The 13,415-nt window shown below is 51.3% G+C and overlaps 1 protein-coding gene across 4 annotated transcripts in view; it reads left to right on the top strand.

The window, feature by feature from the left end:
- CIITA (class II major histocompatibility complex transactivator) overlaps positions 1-13,415 on the top strand; it is a 45,953-nt gene that overhangs the window by 4,768 nt on the left and 27,770 nt on the right. The window contains exon 1 of one of the 4 annotated variants that reach the window (XM_019714063.3): positions 3,435-3,636. The exons of 2 other annotated variants lie outside the window; for them this stretch is intronic. In XM_019714063.3, the coding sequence (XP_019569622.3) occupies positions 3,585-3,636 (52 nt within the window). In that variant the 5' untranslated portion in view covers positions 3,435-3,584. Of the gene's footprint in view, positions 1-3,434; positions 3,637-5,108; positions 5,245-13,415 lie in introns of those variants that run through there. One more of the 4 variants, XM_019714062.3, reaches the window with a different exon arrangement.

Genomic DNA, 13,415 nt, shown 5'->3' with positions numbered 1-13,415 from the left:
ACCTACTTATATCTACTTATCAATCTTTCTACTTCTCTAATTGCCTGCATATTTATGTATCAACTTATTTATCTGCCCTCCTACAACTAACCCATTTGTATGTTACCTGCTAATAGGCTTACGTTCTCACACACCGCCCTACCTGCCTAATTTGAATACATTACCAGTTTTATTCTCTCTATTCACCTACCTCTCTACTGACTGACCTCTACTCCTTCCTTTTAAAATCTCCTTCCTTCCCTCTTCCTCAGCATTTATTTAGCACCTGCTAGAACTTGTAGTGGTCACACAAAAAGCATTCGGGAAAGCACTCCCAACCTAGGAAGGGAGAACTCTTCAGCCATTTGGAACTTGTGTCTACCTGATCGTTTAAACCCAAGCTCCATCATTTCATTTGAATCGCCTTGGAGTATGTCTTTTAAATGAGCAAATAAAACACCAGGTTCCAGCTGTTAGTAATGTAATGATCTAATCTGAGGCAAGGGGCTATACGAGGTTGGACAATTAAGTTTGCGAACTCATCACTACGGTCACCTTCGAGGGACTCCCCTTGGGAAGCTATGCACTGATGCCACCACCTAGTCCACCCTTCAAAGCAATGTTGGAACTCTTTTTCTGGAATGGCCATCAGAGCTGTCATCGTATTACCCTTGATGTCCTGAATGTCATCAAAATGTCTTCCTTTCAATATTTCCTTTATCTTCAAGTTAAAGAAAGAAGTCATTGGGGGCCAGAGCAGGTGAGTAGGGAGGCTGTTCCAATACAGTTATTTGTTTACTGGCTAAAAACTCCCTCACAGACAGTGCCGTGTGAGCTGGTACATTGTCGTGATGCAAGAGCCATGAATTGTTGCCGAAAAGTTCAGGTCCTCTAACTTTTTCACGCAGCCTTTTCAGCACTTCCAAACAGTAAACTTGGTTCACTGTTTGTCCATTTGGTACAAATTCATAATGAATAATCCCTCTGATATAAAAAAAAAAAAGGTTAGCAACATCATTGCAACACGTTCGCAAACTTAATTGTCAGACTGTGTCGTCATGAAACAGGAGGCTCACAGGGTATCGTCAAATACACAGCAACAAGGTTTCTTAAAATGAATAAAGCAGAAGATTGTTGTTAGCTGGAAAAATAAGGACGGTGGGAAGTTGGGCCTTGAAGGTTGGCTAAAATGCAGCCTGATGGTGAGGAGGCAGCAGTTAGGGGTCCTGGAAGGGGACGCTGCTTGAGCACAGGTACATGGGTAATACCTATGTAAGGTAAGGCCAACCAGGTCTGTTTGCGGAGACTGCAGGGAGGGATGGCGAACTTTCTGGGATGCAAATCAAACTTGGGAGATCGGTCTCCTCCCAGTCTCCCCTCACAGGGGACACTGTCAAACTTAACAAAGTTTCTGCTGGTCGCTAGTGGTCTTTGTCACGCTAGATCCTGGTTTGACACAAAGCCGTGCAGGTGGCCAGGGCAAGGCTGGCTTCAGCAGCCCTGAGAGGTGCCCTCAGTCAGGAGGGAACTGCGGCCTGGGCTTCAGAGCACGGTCACCACCTCTGGGATAGTTTGGCAGAGGAAAATAAACAGGATGCTTGAATAGGGAGAAAACCCGGGCTTGATTTATCTGTCCGCCCTACTCCTTTCCTGTCCACTCGGTCCAAAACACTTGTCATCCTACCTCTGCGCCAGCCTGCCCCCTCTCCTCAGCTCTGTCTCCACGGCCTCTGCTGGAATTCAGACCCCCATCAGCTCCTGGCTGGGCCCACAGAGCCTCCCATCTCGCCTCTCTGCCCTAACCTTCCCTGTACTGACCTACAGCCTCTGCCGTCAGCCAAACACACAGGCTGGCACATGTCATCACCCAGTTCAGAGAACCTCTGTGTTGACACAGGACCATCACAGTCGGGTATGGGTCTGGAGGGGTCAGGGAGGATGTGGAAAGACCAGGTGGCAGGCCTCTGCTGCCGTCCAGGTGAGAGGTGAGGGCGTCCAGGCAGGTGCCCCTGCAGGCCTGGCTGACTCTCATTTCAAGCTCTGCCCTGCCATGGAGCTGATTCAGAACCATGGCCACTGGAGCTGGCTACTTCTGAGGACAGGAAGGGACTCCCACAGGTGGCCTCAAGAAAGCTGAATGGCCAGCGGTGCCTCTCCCTCGGCACCGGGTCGTTGGAAAGGTGAGACTTCTTGGGATTTCTAATATTCGTCCCTTCTGTTTTGTTAGCCTCACAAAGCAAGGCTGTTTCAAACTGACTATTAGCATTTCTCATTTGTCTGCCTCCTTTCCCCTGGGACTTCTGAAAGCAGCGACTGCTTCCAAAGAACCACCATAAAAGACAGGCATCGTTATCCTCACTTCATATATGGGGAAACTGGAGCCCACACAAGGGAAGTGAGGGGTCCAAGGTCACATACCTGCTAGTGACCGCAGGGGCATGACACCAGCTCTTCTCCCTCCACACCCAGGGCCCTTTCAGTAAATACGGATCCGGTACTTAAATCAGTTTCCCAAACATCATTCATTTCAGTACCACCCTCATGATGTTGGCATACCACTTATGCTATTATTTGCTTGACAGCTTTTTTTTTTTTCCAAACCGCTCACATTTTTTCATTCAACTTTATTTTCAAAGGCAGGTTTATGTCCGTCATAAATGAAAAAGAATGCCACACATAGAAGGTCACTATAAAAGAGGAGAGCAGTGTAATGTTATTCGATTCTAACCAAATACTGTTGTCTACTGAAGGCTTGAGACTGGGGGCTGCTCCCTGTGAAATGGGGAGATCATACTTTAGAAGTTAAAGACGTAGCGCCCCAAGCTGAGACTTCCTCCTGGATGCTCTCTGGTGCCTGGGCAGAGACCTGAAAAGACCCCAACTTTCTCCCTGTGTGTCATCATTATTGGCACCACATCTGTGTGTCACCCCAAGCCACCTGGCGTATATATCATATTTTGGGTAACAACCTTTTATGTGTAACTTATGTTTCAGTCCAATGTCTTGGAATGAAAATGATGGGCAGACCGCTCATGATCTGCTGGGAAATTCAGGGTAATTTGGTGGGAGGCAGGTGGAAAAGGAGACTGGCGTGCGCAGGGACGCTCAGCTTGTCTGAGACAATTGTGGGGCTCTGATCCTGGCCCCATCCTTCAGAGGGTGGCAGATCCTGGCAGGTGGCACCAGCGTGGCACCGTTGTGGCATCCATCATTTCAGAATGTCAATGTTTTGACAACCGACAACATAACTTCCCAGCCTTCTTCAGTCACCCCATTTGGTCCACAATAAGGAACTGAAATTAACATTGGTGGCAGGGGGGGGGGGCCGCGGGGGAGTTTAAGGGAGCGTGGACAAATTTGAGCATGTCTAGATGTAAGAAATCTGACAGCAGGAAGCCACCTTGCACGGGGCGAGTTTCCCGCTGGTCCCTTGCTTACTTCCTTTGCATGCTGGTTTATCCTTGGCGGGCTCCACGCATCTGAAGATGCAGGGAAACCAGCAAGAGATGAGGCTGCCTGCTCCTGAGCTGGGCATCTGAAGGGACCGTCGTGGACAGGCTGAGGGCACCAAGAGGGTCTGCCAGACTCACTGCGTTTCCCACACCATGCGTTGCCTGGCTCCACACCCTGCCAGGTCCTACCTGCCGGAGCCCCAAGGTAAAAAGGCGGGTGGTGGAGGAGGTTGGGGCTGAGAATACTTGTCAATTGAGGGTGAGGTCTCATCTGGTCTCGCCATTGCAAATGAACAGAGACACGCTCTGAACTGGGGTGGGGTCATAGAGGGGTGTCCTGCTGGAGGTATTGGAAGAAGTGAGGTAGTTAGCCATTTCCTTCCACTTGAGGGACACAAGTCAGCCAGGTGCCTGGAATGTGAGGGGTGCCACGGGTTGTGGGAACCCTTGAAGGGTACTAGAGGGCCCACTTTCGGGGGGCATGACATTAGCTCTCAGCGTTGATGGCCTCCTCAGCCAACCACAAGGTCGTCTGTATGCTGAGTAAACACTGAGGGGTGCCCTTGAAGGAACGGGACCCTTGCCAGACCCCACCCCATCCCCAGGGGAGCAGGGAGACCAAAGCAAGAGTCCGCCCTTTGGTGTAGTTATTGAGCCCCAGCCAGCTGGCAATAGCCAGTCCCCTGAACAGATACTCCCCTCTCCCCAGTTTCCAAATGGTGTTTTGGGGCGGAAATGGGGGAGAGGGGACAGATGACACAGCATGGCACAGACTTCTGGCACCAATTCTGAAGTCAGAGTGGCAGATTTCAATCTCAGCTGCACTGTTGGTTGGGCGTGTTGTGAGCGTGTCGCCAACCCTCTCTAGGCTATGTTCCTGGGCTGTGTAATGGGATAAGGGGAAAACTCTTCCGCCAGGGCAATGGTGAGGCATCAGAGGGGCTAGCACAGTACCTGGTACATTGTAGGGACCGACCGTTGTCATGCGAGCCCAGTGTTATTGATGCTGCTGCTTTGTGGCTGAGATGGATAAGACTCCTTTTCTCAGATGCCGCTGAAATGTGTGACTTCCTCGGAAACCACAAATTGATGACAAGTTTGCCATCTCTGTTAGATGCTTTCAGAGAGTGTTGGGGAAGTTTTCCAGGTGCGGGAGAGAGGTCAGAAGCCACCTTGATTGACCCACCCCCAAGTTCTCGTGGTGGGTGGGCTAGGGGTCCAGGACCTCTGGAGGAGGAAGGGCCGGCGTAATGCTGAAGGGGGTGTGGTGATGGAAACACTAGTTTGCCTGGGCTGAGCTTCCAGCCCACGAAGATTCCCGAGGAATTTTCTCTTCCTCCCACGGGCATCCAGTTTCCCAGGAATAAATGGCTCAGTGAGCAACCTCTGGGTCCACGTGCCCTGTAGATATGTTTTGCCTTCCTCACAATGGTACTGAGCTAGAGAGAAATCACGCCCCCCCCCCCAGGGTGGGGATGAGCTCCCTGCAAACGTCCCGGGGCATGCTGGCTTCCCCGCAGCGTGGGACTGCCATTTCAAAGAGCTGCCTGGATGCTCTGGACGCTCCAGGAGTGTAGGGGTGAGACTGAGGCGCTTCTGAGAAAGCACGTGGTGTATGCAGCAAGGGGAGGCTGGGGTGCCGGCTTACTCTCCCGCTTGACCCTAGCCCCACAGTGCAGACAGAAAGTGAAAGAGAAAAGAGCCGATGCAGAGGGTGGAGTGGAGTGGCCAGGTGCCTACTGCCCCAGGCTCACAGCAACCCCAGACCCGCTGGGAGGGAGAGGCTACCAGCAGTGCGCGCACCAGAGCCCCGGTAGGTGACTGAGGTCCCGTCTGCAGCCTCTAAAGTTGGGCTGGGAATCGAGACTCAAAGACAGGTAGCTACTTGGTTGAGGTCACACAGCTCCGCTGGGAGGAGGGAAAGGGAATGTGCAGAGCGTAGTCCCAGGACATTCCTTGTTTCCAGCATCTGTTGAAGTACTGTACCCAGGGAGCGGATCGGTGAACCTAGAGCTGGGCTGCTGTGCCCAGAGTGCCAGGGCCGAGGGGAAATGGTGGGGAAAGCCGGGAGGGAGCCAGAGCCTGCAGAGGGACTGGATTGCAGAAGGAAGACGCGGAGCAGATAGGTGGCTGGGGCCAAGCCCTGGGCAGAGAAACAGCGCGTCCTAGAGTCTGTAGAAGGGTACAGGGGTGCGTGGAGGGGACCCAGGCTCTCCCTCTGTGGGAAACTTTGGACCAGGGCCCCCCTTCTCTGAGCCTCAGTTTCCTTGTTGCCTCATATTCTTGCTCTGGATTCTGGGTACGCAGCCCTCTTGGCGAGGTCCCCTGCGCGGGGAGGGCTATGGGGAGCTGGAACTTCAGCCGGAGAAATCCTCACCTCTCTTTGATCATATTGGGAGGTAGGTCTCTACCGGACTGCCCTTGACCCTTGACCGTTGGTACCTCTGTCTCACTTTGGGATCCTGGGCCATACCCTCTAAAGAGAGAAATTAAGGGGCCCTGGAAAGGGGGGTGGGGCTCCCTGGGTCCCAGAACTCTGGAATCAGAACCATCATGTCTAACTGTCTGGGACCCTTAGCACCGAAGCTCTCTGAGTCCCACAGCCCCGCTCCACCTGACACGGGAGGGGACGCGACACCCCACTTCCAGTCGCAGCCAGGGGTTCCTCACTTTGGCAGGAAGTGGGCCATCTGTGTACCCTCCTCCCTTCCTCCCAACCCGGGGGAAAAAAAAAAGAAATACTTCTAGTCAGATGAGAAGGTTAAGGAAATTGCTACGTCTTCCTCTAGGGCCTGGTGGAGCTGAAGCGGGGAGGAGAGGAGACCCCAGCAAATCATTTTCCAAACCCCAGTCTGCCTTAAGCAAGGACCTGGGGTGCAAGATGCCAGGATGTGGAGTGGGAAGGTCCTCAAAGATAACTGAGCCAGAGCTCCCAGGATTCGCATACATGAGAATCACCTGGAAGGCTGTTTAGTCTGCAGGTTTCCCGGCCCCGCCCCTAAACCCCATTGGCTAGGCCTGGGGTGGGGCTCCCAACGGTAGGTTAAACAGCAGATTAAGCCATGTATCCCAGATAATTCTTATGTCAGAGGTCCAGAGGTCATACAAACATTGAGAAGCCTAGATGCAGTCCAACCTCTGAACCCGCCCCATTTTTTGTTTTGTTGTTTGTTTGTTTGTTTGTTTTAAGGAGCGCGTAGCTCACAGTGTCCCATGCGGGGACAGAACCAGCAACCTTGGTGTTATTAGCACCGTGCTCTAACCAACTGAGCTAACCAGCCACCCCCCACACTCCCTATTACAAAATCACTAGGGACTTCCCCAGGAGGTTTGGTCAAAGACCCCATAGCTGAGTAGTTGGTAGAGTCAGGATTTGAACCCAGGTCTCCAGAGCCGAAGAGAGATTTTCCAAAGGCTTTGACACCTGCATGGTGGGTGGTCCAAAGATAGTTCTCAGTGAGGCATTAATTGACGTGGTTCTCATAGGGAAGGAATTGGTGCTTTTCTGATTATTTTTCATCCTTAGCTGAGTGCAGGGACCTTTAGTAACACTCCAAATACTGTACTTGCTAAGATTTCTTTTTAGCAAAAAAAAAAAAAAAAAAAAACACACACAAAAAACGGTAGAGCAGCTGACATTATTTTGGTAACATTGTTTTGTTTTCAGTGGCAAGTGATACTGTTTTTTCCCCATGTGAGACAGTGATAGAAAGTTTTCTTTTTAATACTAACAAACTTTACGAATGTAACCCTTTATAAATGTACAGTTCAGTGGTATTAAGTACATTCACAAGGTTGTACAACCACCATCCATCTCCAGAACTTTTCACCTTCCCCAACTGAAACTAATCCTAGTAAGTAATAACTCCCCATCATCTCCTCCCCCCAGACCCTGGCAACCACCATTCCACTTTCTGTTTCAATGACTGATTACTCTGGGTATCTCATAAAAGTAGGATCATAATATTTGTCCTTCTGTGTCTCACTTCTTTCACTTAGTAGAACGTCTTTAAGTTTCATCCATGTTGTAGGCATGTGCCAGAATTTCCTTCCTTTTTACTGCTGAATAGTATTCCATTGTCTGGACAGACCCCAGTTTGCTTATCCATTTATCTGTCAGTGGTTACTGGAGTTGTTTTCACCTCTTGTCTATTGTGAGCAGTGCTGTTTTTTTGTTTTGTTTTTAAAGATTTTATTGGGGAAGGGGAACAGGACTTTATTGGGGAACAGTGTGTATTTCCAGGACTTTTTTCCAAGTCAAGTTGTCCTTTCAGTCTTAGTTGTGGAGGGCGCAGCTCAGCTCCAGTTGCCGTTGCTAGTTGCAGGGGGCACAGCCCACCATGCCTTGCGGGAGTGGAACCGGCTACCTTGTGGTTGAGAGGACACTCTCCAACCAACTGAGCCATCCGGGAGCTCAGTGGCAGCTCAGCTCAAGGTGCCGTGTTCAATCTTAGTTGCAGGGGGCGCTGCCCACCATCCCTTGCGGGAGTCGAGGAATTGAACTGGCAACCTTGTGGTTGAGAGCCCACTGGCCCATGTGGGAATCGAACCGACAGCCTTCAGTTAGGAGCATGGAGCTCTAACCGCCTGAGCCACCGGGCCGGCCCTGAGCAGTGCTTTTTTTGAACATTCACGTGCGAGTATCTGTTTGAGTCCTTGCTTTCGAGTCTAGAAAGTTTTCTTTTGAAATAAATATATTTGTTTCTTTAGAAATTAGTTCAAGGAAAATAGTAAGGTAAGTTGTACAACAGGTGGTATGAAGGTATGACCAACAAACTGTGAAGGAGGCGGATGAACGCCTGAAGTTTGGGAGCCTCTGGATCAGTGGAAAGACCTGGCAGCTGTTGTAACATTCAAGGCTGTGGGCTTGGGGGCTGCAAGGTCAAGGGCATGGCAGCTGAGGGACATTTGGAAGGAAAAATAGAAGAACTGAGGAAGTGTCCAATGGTGGCAGGAATGGAGGGTCTGAAAAGTTCACTTGGGGAAAGAGAATTGTAAACTTCCTAATAGTCAAGAAAAGCCATTCAAGCCGTGGATCGGTGTCCTCTTGGCAAGTGAAACTCAGGCTGCCTTGGAAATGAAACCTCTCTTAGTTCTCAGAAGCATGAGTGTGTGTGTGTGTGTGTGTGTGTGTGGGAGAGAGGGAGGGAGGGAGGGAGGGAGAGAGAGAGAGAGAAAGGAGAAAGGGAGGGCACAGGTGGCTACTCATTAGAAAATTCAGAAGCCTGGGCCCCACCCCCAGACTTACTGAATCAGAATTTAGGGGTGGGCTTGGGGGGGGGGGGTTGAGGCCCAGGGATGGGGTTGGGGAGGTGAGGCCCAGGCTGCTTTGTATTTAGCACCCTTTCCAGGAAATTTGGATTTGTAGCCAAGCCTGCCAACCGCTGGGCTCTGTGGCAGATCCTGGCAGGCAGGGCCAGCCCTGTGATTCATCTCTAGCACCCAGCAGAGGTCCTGGTTCTGGCTTAGGTGCCAAGTTTGGTGGAGCTGGGAATCTGGACTGGAGTTGGGGCCCTGACTTGCTAACTACAGCCCCAGCATCTTCATTCCCCTCCGCGACCCAGCACCTGGCTCAGGTTCTCTTCCTGAAAACACTCATGGACTCAGCTAGGAATGTTGGGACATGCAGAGGGAAGGCCACCTGGAGGTGGGAGAGGCCAGGTGAGCCCGAAGGGGGCTTGTGTTCTGGACTAGCAGGAAGGCACGCCTCTGCCCGTGGCTACAGCTCTCAGTTTGTCGCTTCCCTCTCATCCAGGGACCACCTGCCCCCCACTCCCAATAACTGTGCCATTTACAGTTACGTGCACAAGCCAAGGTGGTCTCATTTGATTTCCCAAGTTGCGATGAGGTACATGTCCTCAGGGGGTTTGCACTCAGTTGTGGTCCAGAGAAGACAGGTGGCTTACCTGAGCTCTCAGCTCTCAGAGGTGGTCTCTTTGGAGTCTTTTGTGGGGTTCTTTATGATTTCCAGGCCCCATTTGGGGAAAACCAGAGCCAGAGTGTCTGGGTGGGGGAGCTCCCGGGGAAGCAGACTCAGAGATGAAGATTTGCATGGGGGGAGGTTTACTGGGAAGAGGTCACGAGGGGTAGAGGAGGAAGCAGAGGGAGCAGGTGGGCTGCAGTACAACAGAGGTCTAAGCCCAGCCCCCAAGGGGAGCGCTGAAGTTGGGGTGGACTGCAAGGTCATCTCAGAGTGAGGCATTGGCCCCTCACTGACAGCAATCAGTGCATGCCGGCCAACCCTGGAGAAGGGGCGTGCCTTTGGGCAATTCGAGAGAGCTTGCGCAACTTGCCTTTCTGCCGCTGGTGCTAAGGGGGCTGATGGGAGCAGCACACCACAGCACCTGCTATGCAAGTTGAAATGACCAAATCTGAGAGTACCTGGAGGCCAACGCCTACTAAACTGTCCTCTGGAGTTGTGTTTTTAACTGTACTCTGGGCATAGTTAAACTTTTGGGGAGGGGAGGTCCAGGGCCCCCCACACCCCTTTAATCAAACAGCTCCATCATTACCTGTTCTGAGATTTGGGCTCCTTGGACGATTTCACTGGAAAACCACCGTTCTAAGATGCCATTCTTATTTAACAGAGGAGGGAGCTGGAGACCAGAGAGGGAAAGAGGCTTGCCTGGGGTTGCACAGCCTGTCAGAGGCAGAGCAGGGCCCAGACCTCAGGTCTCGCCACTGCCTGTGTTGATCGCATCCCTTCAGTCTGTTGTAAACTCAACCATCTCCGTGGCTGTGCCAGCACCCTGCCGCCACCCTCCCTCCCACTGCTGAGAAGCCCTGTGAGCAGGGGTTGGAGCCAATCTTCCTTTCATCTGTGGCTTTCCCGCTCTGAGGTCACTTTGTTCTGGCCCAGGCTGGTCCCAGCACAGAGGGGCTGGGGAGCCGTGATGGAAATGCCAAGGTTCTTGAGGTCCTTGAGGGTGCTGGAATGGCAGAGGGTGGGGGGGAGGGGAGCGAGGCTGAGCAGCAGGCTGGATCCAGTGAGATCCGATGGCACCCGTTCCCCCACAGCTCCCACACAGCTTACCTCTTAATCCCCTCTCAGTCTCAGCGGGCACCCCATGCTTCCTGCTCCTCCCCTTGGTAGAATCGGCCAGTTTGGACCAATCCAGTGCTCAGGGCCAGTTCCCTCCAAGCCCGTCTGCTGGAAGACACCCTCCTGTGCCTCCCAATTCAAACCTGCCTCTCCCTGCCCCCGTCACCCATCTATCCCAAGCCATCATCTTTCCAGCCAGTCAGAGATAGAAGAGATCTGAGAGGGCCTCCAAGCCAGGGGTTGCAAACCCAAATGCCTGAGGGGCCATAACTGTGTAAAATGGGGCCAGGCAGAAGACAGTAGGGAGTAGTGGGGAGTCTGGCAGCAATCAGTTGTGTGTTCTATATGGACACATTGTGATGATAATTTTTATATATATATATATATATATATATATATATATATATATATATATATATATATACACACACACACACTCAAATTGCCTTGGGAAATAACACACTTAGGTCTGTGGGCCTGACTCAGCCCTCATTTTATAATCCATACAGTTAGCAAAGCCTCCAATGCTGAGTCGGGCAGCAGAGCCAACCAATAGCAATATTTCCGACCTCTCCTGACATGATGCTTGTCTGGCCTGCCACTCCCTATTACATAATCACACACATGCATGTACACGTACACATACACACATGCATCTTCTAATCTCCCTGCCTGGAGGAGAAGTGGCCAGAACCTCCAGCCGCCTCCTAGCCCAATAAGTCCCTCAGCCTTGCCACATACCTCAGTTTCCCCTGCCCCGTCCCTTGTGACTTCCTCCTGCCCCTCTAGGTAGTGAAAGTTTTGAGTGACACAAACAGTTTCTGCATGCCCTCTCTGTCTCATTTTCCTGGGGCGCCCACACTGGGCTGGCAGACCCAGTGCTGGGGCTTCCTCCTCTGCAGATGGCACCTGCCGTCCCCTGTCCTTCCCCAAGTCCTGCGTGGTCTCTTCTCCTCCCCCAGGACCAGGGGCTCTTGGGCCCACATTACCCCTCCACAGACGCCTGCGGGGTGGCAGAAGCTCAGGTGTTCTTTTTCAAGCATCTACAGGTGCCAGGCTCTGTGCAGGCACCGTTGGGGAGCCACAGAGACACCCCGTCATCTTTGTTTATGCTTTGTTTCTTGTAAACTTCAGGAGCCTTTCAACCTTGGGTTAACTGCACCCCTCACTTCATAGTACTTTATAATCTTTGGTCCCCATGAGGCAGCTCTTTTAATTAATTTCCCTTTCCCCTTTCTGGGCACGCATTCTGATGCATTCACGGTGTAGCCTTTGTTTGTATGGTTGTGTTTTTTTGATGAAAAACGTATTGGGGTGACATTGGTTGATAACGTTGTATAAATTCCAAGTGTACAATTCTGTAACACATCACCTGTATATTGCATTGTGTGCTCTCCATCCAAAGTCTAGTCTCCTTCCATCACCATATCTTTGACCCCCTTTGACCTCTTCATCTTGTTTGTTTGCGGTCTTGTAAAGTACGTGTTGCTTTTTTTATGCGCATGTATGTCACGCGGCACATCTAGAACTGGGCTGTCAGAGCTCATTCTGTTTCTCCCTTTTTCACTCAGTACGTGTCGTTAAGATCCACCCACTTTGCTCTGTGTGTATTTGGTCTGTTGCTTCTAATTACTGCATCATCCTCCGTGGATCCTCAGCTGCTTTTTCCTGTCCCGCCCCCAGGGATGGACACCCAGGTCGCCTCCAGTCCCTGTCACCACACATAGCACCGTGGCGAGCATCCTCGGATGGGTGTCCTTGTGGATTTGTGGGAATATTTCCGTGGGAGGTGTAAATCCAAGCACTGAATTGCTAGGTTGTAGGATCTACTTGTCCTTAGGTATGCCAAGTGGTGCCAGGTTCTCTGGGCTGGCCACACTGGCCCAACCTCACCACCCCACTGGAAAGTGTGACCCAGCTTTCTAGTTTTTGCCAGTTGTACAGTGTCAAGTAACACCTTGCTGTGTTCATTTTGGGGCTTACGTCTTTGTAGCGCTTCCTGGATATGTCACTTTAAGCAAGTCACAGCAACTAGTGCGTCAGGCACCGTGCTAACTCGTGCAGCAGGCTTCACAGCCCAGAGAGGCTGAGTAAGTTATGTGAAGACACACAGTTAATAGGCACACAGAGCTCGTCCTCTTAACCACTGTGCTGTTATGATCATGTTTTGTCTCGCTTCTAAAATGTTCTCTGGGCCTATACTGCAAGCTTCTTGGCAGGAACTGTGTTTTAAACCTCTTTAGGGCCCCTGGAGAACTGAGCCCAGTGACTTTCTTGTAGGAGGTGCCCAGTAAATCATTGTTTTACAGATTGGGCGGAAAAAAAGTGCAAGAGGTTTCTTAGCGTTTATCTGGAGGAGTACAGGGTGAGAGAGAAAAAGAGGAACTTGTTTGATCTATGAGCCCCACAAAGATGGTAACTGGGAGCTGGGTCGTGGTAGATAAGTGTTCCTGGGCTCCGGCCATCTGACCTCCGGAAGCAGCTTGTCATGAGGTGAGAGAGCAGGGTGGTGTTAGGGGCTGCTGGGGGACAGAAAGAGGAAAGGCTGACAGGCAATAAGGACTCTAGAATCCCAACATGCCTTAGCTGGATAGGCCCCCACACCCAGGTGGTGAAACTCAGGCTCAGAGGGGTAAAGAAATGTACTCGAGATCAAAGGCAGAGCTGGAACTCAAACCCACGTCTCCAGACACACAGTTCAGAGATTTTCCATTCCTTCCTTAGGAGGATAGTTCATAGTCAACAAGTAGAGAAGTGTTCCTTCTCACACTGTTTTATTACACAGCGGAGCAGAGCTGAAGGATTTGGGGAGCAGCCAAGGAGCCCCTTTCTCCCTCTCAACACCTCCTCAGACCCTCAAGGATATACTCCCCCTTTCTGGGAAAAAAGTGTCAGATAAACTGAGCCTAACCTCATTGTCATCATCTGTAAAATGGGTACAA

Source organism: Rhinolophus sinicus, chromosome 10 (assembly GCF_057876585.1).
Source record: "Rhinolophus sinicus isolate RSI-liver-muscle chromosome 10, RSI-T2T, whole genome shotgun sequence".
Lineage (NCBI taxonomy): Eukaryota > Metazoa > Chordata > Mammalia > Chiroptera > Rhinolophidae > Rhinolophus > Rhinolophus sinicus.
The sequence above is the reverse complement of the archived record's forward strand: the minus strand, read 5'-3'. Positions and strand labels throughout refer to the sequence as shown.